Source organism: Trachemys scripta, chromosome 8, assembly GCF_013100865.1.
Source record: "Trachemys scripta elegans isolate TJP31775 chromosome 8, CAS_Tse_1.0, whole genome shotgun sequence".
Taxonomy (NCBI): Eukaryota; Metazoa; Chordata; order Testudines; family Emydidae; genus Trachemys; species Trachemys scripta.
The window spans coordinates 37,541,233-37,559,649 of NC_048305.1; the positions used below are offsets into that span (position 1 = coordinate 37,541,233).

The 18,417-nt window shown below is 44.1% G+C and overlaps 3 protein-coding genes across 10 annotated transcripts in view; all 3 read left to right on the top strand.

Annotated features, from left to right (window-relative positions):
- The window catches only part of LOC117881609 (protocadherin gamma-A4-like), a 388,535-nt gene that overhangs the window by 121,344 nt on the left and 248,774 nt on the right, over positions 1–18,417 (top strand). The window lies entirely within an intron of this gene.
- On the top strand, positions 10,819–12,298 carry LOC117881614 (protocadherin gamma-A12-like; the record flags this gene model as incomplete). Its single annotated transcript, XM_034779080.1, is given in 1 exon segment — positions 10,819–12,298. A coding segment is annotated over 1 exon segment (1,298 nt), but the record flags the coding sequence as incomplete, so codon positions are not given.
- The window catches only part of LOC117881487 (protocadherin gamma-A4-like), an 18,014-nt gene continuing 16,204 nt past the window's right edge, over positions 16,608–18,417 (top strand). The window contains exon 1 of the mRNA XM_034778830.1: positions 16,608–18,413. Within this exon, the coding sequence (XP_034634721.1) occupies positions 16,884–18,413 (1,530 nt within the window). The 5' untranslated portion in view covers positions 16,608–16,883. The remainder of the gene's footprint in view (positions 18,414–18,417) is intronic.

An 18,417-nucleotide genomic window follows, 5' to 3' on the forward strand; every position in this document is an offset into this window, starting at 1 on the left:
CAGCCATACTGCACCATCTGCCATCCGCAAGGCAAGGCAAAGGGATGCTGCTGTGTAGCGCTGCAGCACTGCGTCTGCCAGCATCATCAGACATACTGTGACAGTGAAAAAAGGCGAGAAACGATTTTTTTCCCTTTGCTTTCACGGGGGAGGAGGGTGCCTGATGAAATATAGCCTGAACCACCTGCGACAATGTTTTTGACCCTTCAGGCATTGGGAGCTCAACCCAGAATTCAAATGGTTTTCGGAGAGTGCGGAAACTGTGGGATAGCTATGGTTGTCAGTCACCCCTCCCTCCGTGAGCATCCATTTGATTCTTTGGCTTTCTGGTATGCTTGTCTCAGCTCCTTAAGTTTCACGCAGCACTGTGTTGAGTCCCTGTTGTGGCCTCTGTCCATCATGGCCGTGGAGATTTTTTCAAATGTTTTGGCATTTCGTCTTTTGGAACGGAGTTCTGATAGAACAGATTCATCTCCCCATACAGAGATCAGATTCAGTATCTCCTGTACGGTCCATGCTGGAGCTCTTTTTTGATTCTGGGACTGCATGGTCACCTGTGCTGATCAGCGCTCCACACTGGGCAAACAGGAAATGAAATTCAAAAGTTCGCAGGGCTTTTCCTGTCTACCTGGCCAGTGCATCCGAGTTCAGATTGCTGTCCAGAGCGGTCACAATGGTGCACTGTAGGATAGCTCCCGGAGGCCAATACCGTCGAATTGTGTCCACACTAACCCTAATTCGAACTGGCAATGTCGATTTCAGCACTACTCCCCTCATCGGGGAGGAGTACAGAAATCGATTTTAAGAGCCCTTTATGTCGACAAAAATGGCTTTGTTCTGTGGATGGGTGCAGGGTTAATTCGATTTAATGCTGCTAAATTTGACCTAAACTCATAGTGTAGACCAGGCCTAAGAAACAGTTCCAGAGTTACATTGAAAGTCTATCTGTGTTTATCTTTGTCCGTGTGTTAATTAAAAAATTAGACAGATGAGAACATCTAAAGAATTAAAACAATTTGAAAAAATGAACTCAGGGGAAGCTGATTTTTTCTGAGATGCTGCGGTTATTGGTTGAGACTCTGAGTGCCGCTGTTCACCAATCAGAGGGAGAAATGCAATGAGAGATCCAGGCAGCCCTGCTGTTACACAGCACAGAACACAAAGAGATCAGACTCACATTCATCCGGTCTGGAGACCAAAGGGAGCATCGTGATTGAACTCAATCTCTCCTCCACCCAGGCTTGGAAGAAGTATTTTGGAAACACTCCTCTAAAGAGTTATATCTATAATAGCTGTACAGAAATCTCATGAATAGCAATCTGAGGCAATTATTCACTTGCTGGAAATGGCTGATCCACAAAGACACCGGAACTGGTTACCATTTGGGAAGTAGTTTCTCAGCAGAATCGTTATTTGATTCCCAAGGCAATTAAGAAAGGGTCTTTTGTGGGGATATTGCAAAGGATCTGGGCGGTGTAAAAAGAGGCTCTCAGACCACGGAATCCGGATCATATCGAAAGGTGGGACGCAGTGTTTCTTCTAAACAGCGGCCATTTATATTTGTCAGACAAAATAGAGAAGAGATCTAAGGCTGAATACCGAGGTCTCTGTTACTTCTTTGAAGTTTTAGTAGAAGACATATTAAATGTTTTGCAACAGAAATGGAAATCACAGACATTAATGATAACGCGCCAAGCTTCCAAGCTACATGGAAACTTTTTAAAGACACTATAATAGAGGCTCAACTTAAATGTATACCCCAAATTTAAAAAAATAGTAAGAGAACCAAAAAGTGCCACCGTGGCTAAACAACAATGTAAAATAAGCAGGGAGAGGCAAAAAGGCATCCTTTAAAAAGTGGAAGTAAAATCCTAGTGAGGAAAATAGAAAGGAGCATAAAATCTGGCAAGTGAAGTGTAAAAATATAATTAGGAAGGCCAAAAAAGAATTTGAAGAACAGCTAGCTAAAGAATCAAAAAGGAATAGCAACAACAACAACAAAAAATTAAGTAAATCAGAAGCAGGAAGCCTGCTAAACAGCCAGAGAGGCCACTGGACAATCGAGATGCTTAAGGAGCACTCAAGGACAATAAGGCCATTGCGGAGAAACTAAATGCAGGAGTGAAAGGAACTTAAATTTCCTACTGGTATGGTTGTATCGCAACCCCTCTTCACACCTCCACTCCTACACACTTAACTTCATGGATCTCTTTGCATGACTTTGATACAGTAGCTGTCTACTAGTTTTATTCTGGAGTATTGGTAGTAGCTTTAAGGGTATGTCTACACAGCCAACGTTAAAGTGTTGCCCTGGCAGCGCTGCCACAGCAGCGCTTTAACATGGCTGTGTAGTCATGGTTCCAGCGCTGGGAGAGAGCTCTCCCAGCTCTGTAATAAAACCACCTCTCTCCCAGCGCTATGCCACAACTACACAAGCCATGTTAAAGTGCTGCTGCCGCAGCGCTGCCAAGGCAACACTTTAATGTTGCTAATGAAGACTTGCCCTTAAAACTAGCCTATTTTACCCACTTGTGCTGAATGCTTCGGCCACTTTCTTAGGCCTGGTCTACACTGGGGGGAAAGAGGGCAGATTGATCTAAGTTACGCAAATTTAGCTACGTGAATAATGTAGCTGAAGTCGATGTACTTAGATCAACCTACCATGGTGCCTTAACTGTGGTGAGTCGATTGCTGCCGCTCCCCCGTCGACTCCGTTTGCACCTCTCGCGACGGTGGAGTACAGGAGTCGACAGGAGAGCGCTCAGGGATCAATTCATTGCAGCTAGACTAGACACAATAAATCGACCCCTGCTGGATCGATCGCTGCCCGTCGATCCGGCGGGTAGCGTAGACATACCCTTGCTGGCCCCTACCAGCTTACTTTCACCTCTGACTAAATGAATTCCTCACATAGGTCTTTACGGCTGAGGATGTGAGGGAGATTCCCAAACCTGAGCCATTCTTTTTAGGTGACAAATCTGAGTAACTGTCCCAGATGGAGGTGTCATTAGAGGAGGTTTTGGAACAAGTTGATAACTACTAACTGCAGTCTGTAACCTATCATTTAAATCAGCTTCTGTACCAAATGACGGGAGGATAGCTAATGTGACGCCAATTTTTAAAAAGGGCTCCAGAGGTGATCCTGGCAATTTTAGGCTGGTAAGCCTGACTTCAGTACCGGGCAAACTGATTGAAACTATAGTAAAGAACAAAATTGTCAGACACACAGATTAACATAACTTGTTGGAAAAGAGTCAACATGGTTTTTGTAAAGGGAAATCATGCGTCTCCAATCTACTAGAATTCTTTGAGGGGGTCAACAAGCATGTGGACAAAGGGGATCCAGTGGATATAGTGTACTTAGATTTTCAGAAAGCCTTTGACAAGGTCCCTCACCAAAGGCTCTTAAGCAAAGTAAGCTATTATGGGATAAGAGGGAAGGTCCTCTCATGGATCGCTAGTTGGTTAAAAGATAGGAAACAAAGGGTAGGAATAAATGGTAAGTTTTCAGAATGAAGAGAGGTAAATAGTGATTCCCCCAGGGGTCTGCATTGGGACCAGTCCTATTCAATATTCATAAATGATCTGGAAAAAGGGGTAAACAGTGAGGTGTTTGCAAATTTGCAAATGCTACAAAACCACTCAAGACAGTTAAATCCCAAGCAGACTGCGAAGAGATACAAAAGGATCTCATAAAACTAGGTGACTGGACAACAAAATGGCAGGTGACATTCAATGTTGATAAATGCAAAGTAATGCACATTGGAAAACATAATCCCAACTATATAAATAAAATGATGGGTTCTAAATTAGCTGTTACCACTCAAGAAAGAGATCTTAAAGTCATTGTGGATAGTTCTCTGAAAATATCCATTCAACGTGCAGTGGCGGTCAAAAAAGCGAACAGAATTTTGGGAATCATTAAGAAAGAGATAGATAATAAGACATATTGCCACTATATAAATCCATGGTACACCCATATCTTGAATACTGGGTGCAGATGTGGTCACCCTATCTCAAAAAAGATATATTGGAATTGGAAAAGGTTCAGAAATGGGCAACAGAAATGATTAGGGGTATGAAATGGCTTCTGTATGAGGAGAGATTAATAAGACTGGGACTTTTCAGCTTGGAAAAGAGGCAATTAAGGGAGGATATGACTGAGGTCTATAAAATCATGATTGGTGTAGAGAAAGTAAATAAGGAAGTGATATTTACTTCTTCTCGTAACACAAGAACTAGAGGTCACCAAATGAAATTAATAGGCAGCAGGTTTAAAACAAACAAAATGGGGTATTTTTTCACACAATGTACAGTCAGTCTGTGGAACTCTTTGCCAGAGTATGTTGTGAAGGCCAAGATTATAACAGGGTTCAAAAAAGAACTAGATAAATTCATGGAGGATAGGTTCATCAATGGCTATTAGCCAGGATGGGCAGGGATGGTGTCCCTAGCCTCTGTTTGCCAGAAGCTGGGAATGGGTGACAGGGAATGGATCACTTGATGATTACCCATTCTGTTCATTCCCTCTGGGGCACCTGGCATTGGCCACTATTGGAAGACAGGATACTGGGCTATCTAGAGATTACAGACAGAATGGGGAGGTCTGGTGCTCCATCACAGACAGCCTTCTATTTATACTAAAGAAATCATTTGACAATTACTATAGTTTGGTGACTGACAGAGCCCTGGAAAGGGAGTAGGTCTCGAGTCAGATTACAATGTAAATAACACAGGCACGGACCGAGGGACTCCTCTCTGCAACCACCTTCCTTCCACTGATTATGTTGGACAAAAAATACAACCTGACGGTCCTCAACCAATCATCCTATACTTCCTGTATCACAGAGAACAATCGCAAAGGGGCTTCCATTGTCACTTTAAAAGCAAATGATCCCGACTGGGAAGAGAACGCTAAAGTCACATATTCTACTCAGAGTGCAGATCAGAGAGGAAACAGAGCAGAGGAACAAGCACACGCATTCACTACCATAAATCCTCATTACAGGAGAAAATGGATCATTAAGGAGCAAATTCTTCAGTGTTTTGGCTGTGATATTTCTAACTGTGTGGGAGATTCAGCAGTTGAATATACTAGACAGGGCTTGTCTACACTACAAAATTAAGTTGACTTTATCTAATTTGACCTCGAGCCTCCAAATTAATTAAATTGATTGTGGGTGGCCACACCATGCCTATTGTCTTGATGGAGTGCATCCTCACTAACAGTGCCTGCATCGATATGCACAAAGCAGTGCTTTGTGGGTAGCTATCCCAAAATGCAACTTGCTGCAGTGTGTTTTGAGACATTTGTGCAATGCCTCATGGGATCAAAACATTGTTGCAGTGGAGAATGGGGGCATTGCATCGACATCCCATGATGCACTGTGCTCCCTCCCTCATATCAATGGCAAACAACCCAGTGGTTTTCATGCCTTAAAACCGCCATGCATACATCATAACCACAGAAGCATGGCGCCTGCTCAGTTGTGCACTCTTGCTGTGAGCATCTCAAACACCTCACGCCTTTTCCTGCAGTATTTCCAGAGCCGAAGTTAGGTTCGCTGTGTGGAACATAGCGATGTCCTGCAAGCAGCCCTGCTGCATGCCATTGAAAAAAACAATTCACAGTTGCTGCTGGCAGTCACAGAGCAACTGCACGCTATTGAGTGCCGTTTTTGGTCTCGTGAGTGGTGGGACCGCATCGTTTTGCAGGTATAGGATGACAAGCAGTGGCTGCAGAACTTTCAAATGTGGAAAGCCACCCTCCAGGAACTTTGTGCAGAGCTTTCCCCTGCCCTGCAGTTCAGCAACACAAAAATGAGAGCTGCTCTGACAGTGGAGAAGCGAGTGGCGATCACTCTTTGTAAGCTTGCAATGCCAGTCAGTTACCAGTCATTGTGGAATCAATTTGGAGTAGGTAAATCAACCATGGAAGCTGCTGTGTTCTAAGTGTACAGGGCTATTAATTGACTTCTACTATGAAGGGTAGTGAGTCTAGGAAATGTGCAGGACATAGTGAATGGTTTTGCCACAATGGGGTTCCCTAAGTGCAGTGGGGCAATAGATGGCATGCATATCCCCATCTTGGCACCAAACCACCTTTCCAAAGAGTACATAAACCAAAAGGGATACTTTTCAATGGTGTTGCAAGTGCTGGTGAATCACAGGGGGCGGTTCACCGACATCAGTGTAGGATGATTGGGAAAGGTTCATGACATGCACATCTTTAGGAACTTGGATCTGTTCAAAAAGCTGCAATCGGGGACTTTCTTTCCAGACCACAAAATGAACATTGACGATGTTTAGATGCCTATAGTTATCCTGGGGGATCCAGCCTACCCTTTGCTCCCATGGCTCATGAAGCCATACACCGTTCGTCTGGACAGCAGTAAGGAGCCATTCAGCTGTAGGCTCAACAAGTTCAGAATGGTGGTTGAATGTGCCTTTGGTCATTTAAAAAGGCGCTGGAGAAGTTTACTAACAGGGTGGGACCTTAGTGAAGAGAACATCCCCATGGTTATAGCTACCTGCTGTGTGATCCATTATATCTGTGAAAAAAGGGGGAAATTTTTCTGCAGGTGTGGGCAGTTGAGACAGATCACATGACAGCCATTTTTGAGCAGCCAGACACCAGGGCAATAAGAAGAGCACAACAAGAGGCACTGCATATCTGCGAGGCTTTGAAAAGCCATTTAACTAATGTGTCACAGTAATGTGAGCTGCTTGTCTGCATTGTGATTTCCCAAACCTTCATCTGGCTTGTATCACTGTCCCTGTAAAGCCAACCCCCTGCCCAAGCCCACTGCTTTTACTCAATAAAGAACATTTATTTCTCCAATCCATTTATTTTATTTAACAAACATAAGTAAAGAGGGAGAACAGAAAAAGAAAGATAACCATGGGGAAAGGAGGTTGGAAAGTTAGAACGGGAGAAATATTTTCAGCTGTGTAACATAACACCGCATTCTAAACCATCAAAGGTCTGTGAATGGGAACCTTCTGTTCCTTGTACCCTCCCCCCGAGTTAAGTGAAAGGGATAATGGACTTTTCATCCACACCTCATGGAACTCTTGAGGGAGGGTGATTCTGTACCAGGCAATGCTGGCTGGCTGTCCACCGGGGTCTTCAAAGGAACTCTATCCTCCTGCTTCTGTTCCTGCAGTTCAACCAGATGCCTCAACATGTCTGCTTGGTCCCTCATAATCCAAAGCATTGCATCCTGCGCTGCACACTCTTGCTCATGGGAGGCTTTCCTGCTATCCATGTCCATGTCTAACTTCTCAGACAGTGAAATCCTCCATGCTCTCAGCTCTGTGTCAGCTGTCCCGGAGGCGCTCATTATCTCAGTGAACATGTCCTCCCGTGTTCTCTTTCTCCTCCTTCTAATCAGCGAAAGTCTGCTTTCAGGTGTTGATGATACTCTGAAGGACACATTTCCAGCTGTCAGTCATGGGAAAAAATAAAGGAGCCATTGTACATGAATAAAATGTTTTCATAGCAAGGCTGTTTTCATTAAAAAAAAACTTATTACACTACATGCAAGCCATAACATAATCAGAATCTGTAACCGTTCACTGCACTATTTTGCTGCTCCAACCATGGTGGGTAGGCCCACTTTTAATGACGTTTATGGCAGGCTTATGTCGGGAGCAGAGATAGCTAGTTGAACAATGGCCCTCCCCCATAGCACCAGAGGAAGCAGTTTACGAACAGGGCGGGCGTGAGGGGAACGTTTTCACTCCCAAAGTGCAGAATCTCACATGTGGGGCCCCAGTCCCCTATCAGCCACTTAAACTAGTTGCCGACCCATGCCAAGCACAGTAAAGGCACATTAGCGGTCACGTGGTTTGGCAATCTGGAATGTGGGAGGGTGGGGTGGGTCTACATGCTCTTTTTTTTCTTGTAAGAGCACTTTTAATGAGAACTTCCCCATTTCCCCTAGGCGACTCTATGTGATATCAGTCTCCTGAGAGTAACTGAGGTGGAAAGGAAGGAGATGCTGCAAGCATCTGGGTATAGACCTGGTCCTTATGCTGCTATGCCGTGTACCACAATGATGACAACAGAATTAATTCAGGAGTTGTGTGGGAAAGTGCCCTACCATGGTGGAGAAAATAAGACTGCCCTGCCCAGAAACCTTCTGCAAAGGCTTGCAGAGTACCTCCATGAAAGTTTCCTAGAGATATCCATGGAGGATTCCTGGGCTATCCCAGTCCACGTAAACATTCTTTTCCAGGGGTCTCCATCTGCATAGGTGGAGCGGCCTTTTGTAAGCAGAGAACCACAGCACCTCGCTTTTTCTTCACAATAAACATGCAATATCACTGAATGTGTGTGCCCGCTAAAATTTAACTGGACTTTGATTGTAACTGTACACTCACCAGAGGTGCCTTCCCCAGCATCACAGTCAGCCACTACGATGTCCTGCAACCCATAGGGCTCCAGGGTTAAACATATTTCCTGGCTCTCAGGGAGACTGGATCTACCACTCTCCTGTCTCTCATTCTCCTCCTCCTCCTCCTCTTCCTCATCCACTATATCATCCTCCTTGTTGTCCCTAGACTCACACACCTGTGAGATGTCCACATTGCTTCGGGGGTACTGGTAGGGTCACCCCAGAGAATCGCATGCAGCTCATTGTAGAACCGGCATGTGTGGGGTTCAGCACCAGAATGACTGTTCTCCTCCCTTGCCTTCTGGTATGCTTGGCAATGGTTTTTTATTTTCATATGGCACTGCTGTGTGTCCCTTGTGTAGCCCTTCTCCACCATTCCACAAGTGATCTTTGCATAGATGTCAGCATTTCTTCTGCTGGGTCAGAGTTCTGCCTGCACAGACTTTTCTCCCCACACAGCAATGAGATCCATCACCTCCTGTGCAGACCAGGCTGGAGCGCATTTGGGGCGTGTAGTCTCCTTGATCAGCTGTGCTCAAGCTGGCATGCTCCCAATGCTGATCAAACAGGAAATGGGAAATCAAGAATTCCCAGGGCTTTAGCAGGGGAGGGGCTGTTTCCGTTGTACCTGGCTACACTGCAGCAGAGTTGAGAATGATCTCCAGAGCTGTCACAGATGAGCATTGTGGGACGCTACTGGAGGCCAATTAAGTTGAATTACACAATGCTGTATCTGCACTACCTTGCAGTCGATCCAGGAAAATCAAATTAAGTGCTACGCCTCTCTCAGAGGTGGATTACAGAAGTTGACATTAGAGGTTACTTAGGTTGGCATAAAGGACCCGGTAGTGTAGACACATACATTAACAGGTCAACTTAAGGCGGCTTCCTTCAATCCAACTCTGTAGTGTAGACCAGGCCTCAGTTAAAATGAAAGCAAAAGGGATGGGACTCAAACACAGCGGGACAGGCACAGGCTGGGGACTCAGACCGCAAGTACTGTTTTCCAAATACTTTGTTCTCTTTGCTTTGCCGAGTGCTCTCTGAGCAGATTCGATTCCTAAGGAAATGGCAGAAGGCTCCTTGAGATTGAATGTCAGAGAGCTGCCTCAGAGAAAGCTCTTTGTTCTTGCTCTGGCTAAAAAAGCAATATTTCGTTATCAGTGTAGAAAATGGAAACTTGTATGTAAATGACAGAATAGACGGGGAGAGAACATGCAGGAAATCTCCAGTCTGTCTTATAAAACTGGAAACTGTAGTTGAAAACCCTTTGAAAGTTCCTCATGTGAATGTTGAAATCCGGGACTTAAATGGTAATGCACCGCAGTTCAAAGGAAATAACACTGATCTAGAAATGATTGATGAACATTGTCGGGTGCCGAATTTCCACTGGATTCTGCTCAAGATACTGATGTTGGGATGAATTCATTACAAAATTACCAGTTCAGCCCGAACCAACGTTTCTCTCTAGCCGTGAAGGGTAGACAGGATGGCAATAAATACTCAGAACTATTTCTAGCGAAACACTTGGATGGGGAATGGCAAGTAACTCATCACTTAATCCAGTCAGAACCTGGACCGCTCAAATTAGGATTAATTTGACGCCAATGAGAATCCCCCTGTATTCACTGAACAGATCTACAAAGTCAGCCTGAGATAAAATCTACCAAAATAATTATTTGTACTGCAGGTGAAAGCCAGGAATAATGAGAAAGATCTTAACGAACAATTCACATTGAGCATCATACATTCAGCATCATACCAGAAAATGGTCTGCAAATGTTTACGCGGGTTCCCGAAAACGGTAAAATTACAACTAAAGGAATTTTGGACTTTGAAGAGCAGATAAATACATCTTCGGAGCGGAAGCCAAAGATGGAGGGAAATAGCTGCCTACAGCAAGGTAGTAGTGCATATTGTTGATCAGAAGGACAACGCCTCCTAGCAGTGTCTAGACCAATTCTCGAAGACTGTCTCCCTTGAACAGTGACAGCTCTGATCTGTGTATCCGTCTGAGATGCAGGAGAAAATGGCAAGGCCAAATATCATATAAAGGGTAGCTTTCTGTTTCAGATAATATCCTTTCCTAATAATTATTATAAGCTGGTCACGGAGAACACTCAGGACAGAGAAAGGACACCGGAGTATAATATTACAGTTATAGCCAGAGACAAAGACATCCTCATCTCCACCCAGAAAACCATCCTGTGTTTTGATAATTACTTCAAAAAATATATAGTTTTGCTTTGTGTGTTCAGTTTTAAAACATACCTTAATTAGGACATCACGATTATATACAGTGCTGAAAAAGTAAGCTGTCACACAGAAAAACAGATACCGCTTTATTTATCTGAGCAGTTGTAATTATTAGTTGAGACTCTGAGTGCCGCTGTTCACCACTCGGGGAGAGAGATGCAACGAGAAATGGAGCAGACGGACCAGTGTCTCACAGCACAGAACAGAGATCAAATCCTCTTCAAACGGCAGCATCGCTGAATAAATCCTCTGCACTCGGCTTGGATTATAAACCCAATAGAAGAAAGCCTGTCTCCGAACTCTGTGTGCTGGTTCCATCTCAGATGTCTCTTTAGAGAGCTGGAAATGGCGAATGCATACATGCTGCTGGGAAACGAAGGACAAGCCCTGTTCTGCCTCATATTGGTTAATGTTTGGGAGGCAGTTTCTGGGCAGATTCGCTATTCGATTCCTGAGGAAATGCAGAAAGGCTCTTACGTGGGGAATATTGCAAAGGATCTGGGGCTGGATATAAAGGATCTCTCAGACCGCGGAGTCCGCATTGTTGGCAGAGGTAGGACTCAGTATTTTACTTTGAATATTAAAAGCGGCCATTTATACCCCACGGAAAGAGTAGACAGAGAGCAAATCTGTGGCCAGCTAGAGACGTGTCTGTTAAATTTTGAAATTATAGTAGAGGACAAAATGAAGGTTTTCGGAGTTGAAGTTGGAATCACAGATATTAATGACAATGCGCCCCGCTTCCAGGAAGATGAATTGGAATTTAGAATCAGTGAGTTAGCCGCTGTGGGAACCCGATATTCTCTTGAGGGGGCGCAGGATGCAGATGTGGGAACCAATTCTGTGCAGGGCTATTATCTCAGCAGTAACAAACACTTCTCTCTGGATGTGCAAACGGGAGCTGACGGGGACAAATATGCCGAACTGGTGCTGGAAAAGTCTCTAGACCGGGAAGAACAAGCTGTTCACGATCTAATCCTCACAGCCACTGACGGGGGAGATCCAGTCAGGTCCGGCACTGCGCAGATCCGCGTTATTGTCCTTGACGCAAATGACAATGCACCAGTTTTCAGTCAGCCTGTCTATAAAGTGAGTGTTTTGGAAAATGTGCCCATCGGGTCTCTGCTGCTGACAGTAAACGCCACAGATCCCGATGAAGCGATGAATTCGGAGGTCACATATTCACTCAGGAAAATGAAAGACAAAGCGTCTCAGATATTCCAGGTGGATTCTAAAACGGGGAAAATATCAACTGTGGGAAACCTGGACTATGAGGAAGCTGCATTATATGAAATGGAGGTTCAAGCAAAGGACGTTGGAGACCTCTCGGCCAGGTCTAAAGTTCTGATAGTTGTTATTGATGTCAATGATAATGCTCCTGAAATTACAGTCACGTCTGCAATCAAATCGGTGAGTGAAGACAGCCCTCCAGGGACTGTGATCGCTCTAATAAATTTACACGATCGAGATTCAGCGGAGAATGGAGAGGTCACGTGCTCCATCCCCAGAAACATCCCATTTCGGTTACAGAGATCATTCGATAATTATTACAGTTTGGTGACTGACAAACCCCTAGACAGGGAGCAGGTCTTGGATTACAATGTAACTGTCACAGCCACAGACCGAGGGACTCCTCCTTTATCCTCTACAGCAACAATTTTAGTACAGCTTTTAGACATAAACGACAACGCTCCCATCTTCAACCAGACATCCTACACTTTGTACATCACAGAGAACAATCCCAGAGGAGCTTCCCTTTGTTCCCTGAAAGCGAATGATCCTGACTGGAGGGAGAACGCCCGAGTCACTTACTCAATTATTGAAGAAGACAGAAGCGAAGTGCCCTTGTCCTCCTCCATCTCCATTAACTCCGAGACTGGGGCTCTCTACGCTCTGCGCTCCTTCGATTACGAACAGTTCCGGGAGATTCGGTTCCAAGTGCAGGCTCAGGATGGGGGTTCCCCACCTCTCAGCAGTAATGTCTCCGTCACTCTCATTATACTGGATCAGAATGACAACACTCCGCACATTTTACACCCCTCCTTTCCCACCGATGATTCCACGGGAGTGGAGTTGGCCCCTCGCTCCTCCGAGCCGGGTTACCTGGTCACTAAGGTGGTGGCGGTGGATGCAGACTCCGGACAGAACGCCTGGCTCTCCTACCAGCTGCTGAAAGCTACAGAGCCGGGGCTCTTCTCTGTGGGACTCCACAGCGGAGAGATCAGGACAGCGCGCTACTTTCTCGACAAAGATGCGCTCAAGCAAAGTCTGGTGGTTTTAGTGAAGGACAGCGGGCAGCCCCCTCTCTCTGCCACGGCCACTGTCACGGTGGTGGTTGCTGACAGCATCCCCGAAATCCTCTCCGATTTAAGCAGCCTCTCAGCTCCTGTAGACCCCCAGTCCAGCCTCACCTTGTATTTGGTGATCGCTGTGGCTTCCGTTTCCTGCTTGTTCTTTACCTTTATCATAGTGTTACTGGCCCTGAGGCTCCACCGGTGGAGAAACTCGCCGCTGTTTGACTCCTCGAGTGTGACTTTCAGTGGAGTTCCCGTCTCGCAGTTTGTGGGGATCGATGGAGTCAGAGCTTTTCTTCACTCCTACTCACATGAGGTTTCTCTAACCACGGACTCCAGAAAGAGCCAATTCAACTTTCCCAAATCAAACTATTCAAACACTCTCACTAATGAGCCGATTGAAAACTCGAAAAATAATGACGGGAATGATGTGTTTGGTCAGGTAAGTTTTCTTTAGTTCCTTTTTTAAAATATTTTGACGTGTAATTATATAGTTTTATTCACTGAATATTGGAAGCAGCTCTTGTGCAGAGCAAACATGCGGGGAACCCCTGCTTGGGGGGGAGGGATAGCTCAGTGGTTTGAGCATTGGCCTGCTAAACCCAGGGGTGTGAGCTCAATCCTTGAGGGGGGCCACTTAGGAATCTGGGGCAAAATCAGTACTTGGTCCTGCTAGTGAAGGCAGGGGGCTGGACTTGATGACCTTTCAAGGTCCCTTCTAGTTTTAGGAGATGGGATATCTCCAGATTTGTCTCTCTTCCTGCGATCTTGGTTCAGAATCTCGTAAACAGTCGGAGAAGGTAGGATTAGAATCAAATCCTCTACACTCATGCATTAATAGGAGATGAAACTATTTGTTGTTGTTATTCAAGTCTGACAAACTCTAGTTCACATTTTTAAAACCGAATTTGTTAGGGCATGAGCCGAAGAAAAATAAATTATTATACCTTTCTAGAATGGGTTTTTATCAAGAATTCACCGGAACTGCTTAGGAATCTCTATATTTCTAACACCGAATATTCTCCTTAAGGAAGGCTTCCATAGGGAACCTGTTCAGGTTTTTAAGTTTTGCATTACAGTGTTTGTGAGAATAAAGTAAAATATCCTTCGATCTAGTAAAGTTTGTATATTCTGTGTAAGGTAAATTTCTCTTTTTATTACAAAATTAGAATGGAAGAGGGAAAATATCTTTAAAGCCAACTTTGAAAAATATCTTTGAATAAGAAATTACTTAGGACAGTTAAATTTATTTTACATTATTTATTTCATTCCGTGCCTAGACGTTCAGTTTTGTTTAAGGACATAAACGATTACACCCGTTTTCTCATAATTTGGCTCATTTATGTTAAGTGGAGTTACATCTGGTCAGAATAAAAATATTGGTAGTAGGGAAAGGGAAGTACTTGGGAGGCTTGGTTAGCATCAATACTTCACGCCCTGCCTTACGATTGTAAAGACACTATGTAGTCTCAAGGTCCTGCAAGACTTCTCAATACGTCTTAGAGGTTTCCAAATAGCAGTGGACGCTAAAAATACTTTCTTGCCACCTATGGCTAGCCCGATTGCTGCATCCAACAGATAGTACCAAGACTTAGCCACAGGGATGCATGCATTTGTAATCTCCAGGATCAACTGCTGCAATTCTCTATATTTAAGAACAATGTGCCATTTAAAAAAGATAAGACTAGTTAACACAGATACTCTAACATGTTTAAGCAACTCACGTCATCCTGAACCCATCATCCCAATGACATACTGGATACCTATTCAATGGAAAATCAAATTCATAGTACTTGTACTCACTTTCAAGGCTCTCTGTGGGATAAACCTAAGTTAGAGGATCCGTTTCAGTTTCACTCACTCTGGCTATGGTTATTCATAACAATAAAATTATCCAGTAATTGTGACATTATCTCCACACACAAAAAAGTCAGGCTCCAAAATGGGGGAAGAGCGGGGGTTTTGTAACAGCTGACTCACAGCTAGAGAACTCATTCTTGAGAGGTGAGGGAAAGCACTGTGACACTGTATGGAATATGGGAGATGCTTTATTATATTTATATCAATATTACAAAATTGCAAGGAATCTGAGCAGATAGGCCATGTAAGGTGTCTGTGAAAATGTTATGATTTGCCAGGAATGATGATCTTGTTTATATGTTTGTATCACCTTTGCATTGTGAGTTATAGATATGTATGATATATCTGTATTTCAAAACTTGTGCTGTGTTTCTGGGTGACTCCCCCAGATAGAATGGCATCAGCACTAAGCCTGCTTGGTGGCCCATCAAGGGACATCAGCTGTACAATGAACCCATTGAGAGAAGGTAGGGGCTACACCTTATGAGTCAGCAAGACATGTAGGGCATGCCTGTGGACAGAGAACTCTAGAGCTTTTCCATGCCATGTGCTGTGAAACTTGTGTTTGGGACAAAGGAAGTACAAGCCACATGGCAAAAGAATATGAAAGGCAGCTGCATCTTCTTCATTTTGTCTTCATTCCTGTTTCTTACCTCTGGAGTAACTTTTTCCACAAATAAAACTCTGAACAAAGGACTGGATGACCCATCCAAGCTATGGATGTATTCCAGAGGGACTTTCAAGCCAGAAAACGCACCAATACTGCTCAGAATCTGATATGTGGACTTTGAAGTCTCTGTATATATCTGAGTGCTTTATCATTTAACAACTCTCTTCTTGTTCTTTCTGTTTTCTTTATAATAAACCTTTAGTTTTAGACACTAAAGGATTGGCTGGCAGTGTGATATTTTGGGTAAGATCCAAAATAATATTGACCTGGTAAGGTGGCTGGCACTTTGGGGTCAGAAGAACATTTTGTATAGTGAGCAGAGTTTGTAAATAACTTCTCACTGTACTGGATCTATGTGCTGATTGGGAGTCAGGGAACTTAAACGCAATAAAGGGGGCCGTGTGGTTTCTCTTTTTAGTTTCTTGATAACCAGTGTGGAGGATCAGAAGCATGGTTTGTGACTGGCTGGTAAATTTAACTTCAGTGTTGCCCACCAGTTTTGGGAGTATCTGATCTCCCTTTTGCAGCCTGCCCTGACCTTAGCATTTTCAGTGAGGGCTACCCCAGGCACACCAGGTCACAAGCACAACTCTATTTCTTGAAATAATGAATGCAAAACCCATCTTCTCTCTCCATAATATATAAACTTCACAAAATCTAAGAATAAGTATTTTATTTTCAAAATGATACCTGAATTAAAGCATAAACAGAATCCCCATGTCTTCCATGAGGGCTCTGGCTCTTAGGAGGAAAATGCAATAATAATAAAAAAATACAATTACACTTTATTTTGAAGCAAACAACTTTGATAAAGTTGCTATGCATCCGAAGAAGTGAGGTTTTTACTCACGAAAGCTTATGCCCAAATAAATCTGTTAGTCTTTAAGGTGCCACCAGACTCCTTGTTAACTTTGATAAAGGATAAAGAAAGTGCTACTGTAAACTATAGAGATGTCCGTGGGTGTTTGGAGGAATCTTTTAAAATTTAATTAAGGCTAGAACAGACTAGATTGAGAATAATTTAAAAACATTTATATTAAATGTATTAGAATACCTTTCCTCGTGTCGAGATCTCTATCGGTGACTTCATTAGTTTTGTGTGCTGCAGTTCTCCGTCTGAGCTCAGAGTGCCGCTATTGGCCAATGCGGTGCGGAGCTACAGCCAGAGATCCATTACAGCCGACTGCAGCCTGATTTCTCAATCACACAGTGCAGATCGCAGAGAAAACAACCCGAGAAACGCGCACACAGCCTTGCTGCTCAGAGAAAGCCTCCCTCTGGACTCTGATGTTCAATTAGCCTGAACAATTGAATCCATTTTCTCTTCATTATCTGGGATATTTACCATATATCTGGATTTATAAGCACTTTTTGTACAGAATAAAGAAAAGAGCGTACGTGAAAATGCATGGGATGGAAACCAGGCACAGACTGAGCGGCCGGGCAGTCAGACAGCAGGTACTGTTGTTTCCCTTCTTATTCTCTTTGTTCTGCCGGGCGGTCTCGGAGCAGATTCGTTATTCGATTCCGGAGGAAATGGCCAAAGGTTCCCTTGTGGGGAAGCTCGCCAACGATTTGGGGTTGAGTATCCGAGAGCTTCCGCAGCGAAAGCTCCGTGTCAATTCGGAAAAGCAATACTTCAGTGTGAATGGGGAAAATGGCAACCTGTATGTGAATGGCAGGGTAGACCGGGAGGAGATATGCGGGGAAACACCCCTTTGTGTCCTGACACTCGAAACGGTGGTGGAAAATCCTTTGAATGTTTTCCATGTGAATGTAGCAATCCAGGACATTAATGATAACGCCCCGCGGTTCAAGACAAACAACATTGATTTAGCAATTATTGAATCCGCACTACCTGGTGTGCGATTTCCACTAGAATCTGCTCAAGATCCAGACGTTGGGGTCAACTCACTGAAGAGTTACCAACTCAGCAAGAACCCGCATTTTATCCTGTCAGTAAACGAGAGTCCAGATGAAAACAAATATGCTGAGTTAATTTTGGAAAAATCTTTGGATCGGGAAAAGCAAAACTCTCATCACTTGATCCTGACGGCTGTGGATGGGGGAGATCCAGTCAGAACTGGGACGGTTCAGATTAGGATTAATGTCACTGATACCAATGACAATCGCCCCGAATTTACTGAAGAGATCTACAAAGTAAGCCTGAGAGAAAATCTACCAAATGGCTCCTTAGTGGTTCAGGTGAAAGCCACGGATCAGGATGAAGGGTTAAATGGCCAAATCACATACATTTTTAGCAACATTAAAGAAAATGCTCGTAAATTATTTCATTTAGATCCTGTGAATGGAAGAATTACAAATACGGGGATTCTGGATTTTGAGAAAACAAATACATACACAATACGTATAGAGGCCAGAGATGCGGGAGGACAATCTGCTCATTGCAAAGTTCAAATAGAAATTCTTGATGAGAACGACAACGTCCCAGAAGTGACGTTCACATCTATATCCAGTCCCATTCCAGAAGACTCAGTAGCCGGCACAGTGGCGGCTCTGATCAAAGCCTATGACCGAGATGCCGGTGAAAATGGAGACGTCACCTGTCATCTTCAGCACAACTTGCCTTTTAAAATAGTGTCGTCCTCTAATAATTATTACAAAATTCTCACAGACAGCACCCTGGACAGGGAAAGGACCCCGGAGTACAATATCACAATCACAGTCACCGACAAAGGCTCTCCCCCCCTCTCCACCCAGAAAACCATCTTGTTACAAATCTCGGATATCAATGACAACGCCCCTGTCTTTGAGAAACCTTCCTACACCGCCTATGTGCCAGAGAACAATCCCTCGGGGGCCTCTATTTTCAGTGTAAAAGCCTCAGACCGGGATCTGGACCGGAACGCCCGACTCACTTACTCAATCCTGAGCAGCAACCTCGAGGAGCTGCCTCTCTCCTCCTACATCTCCATTA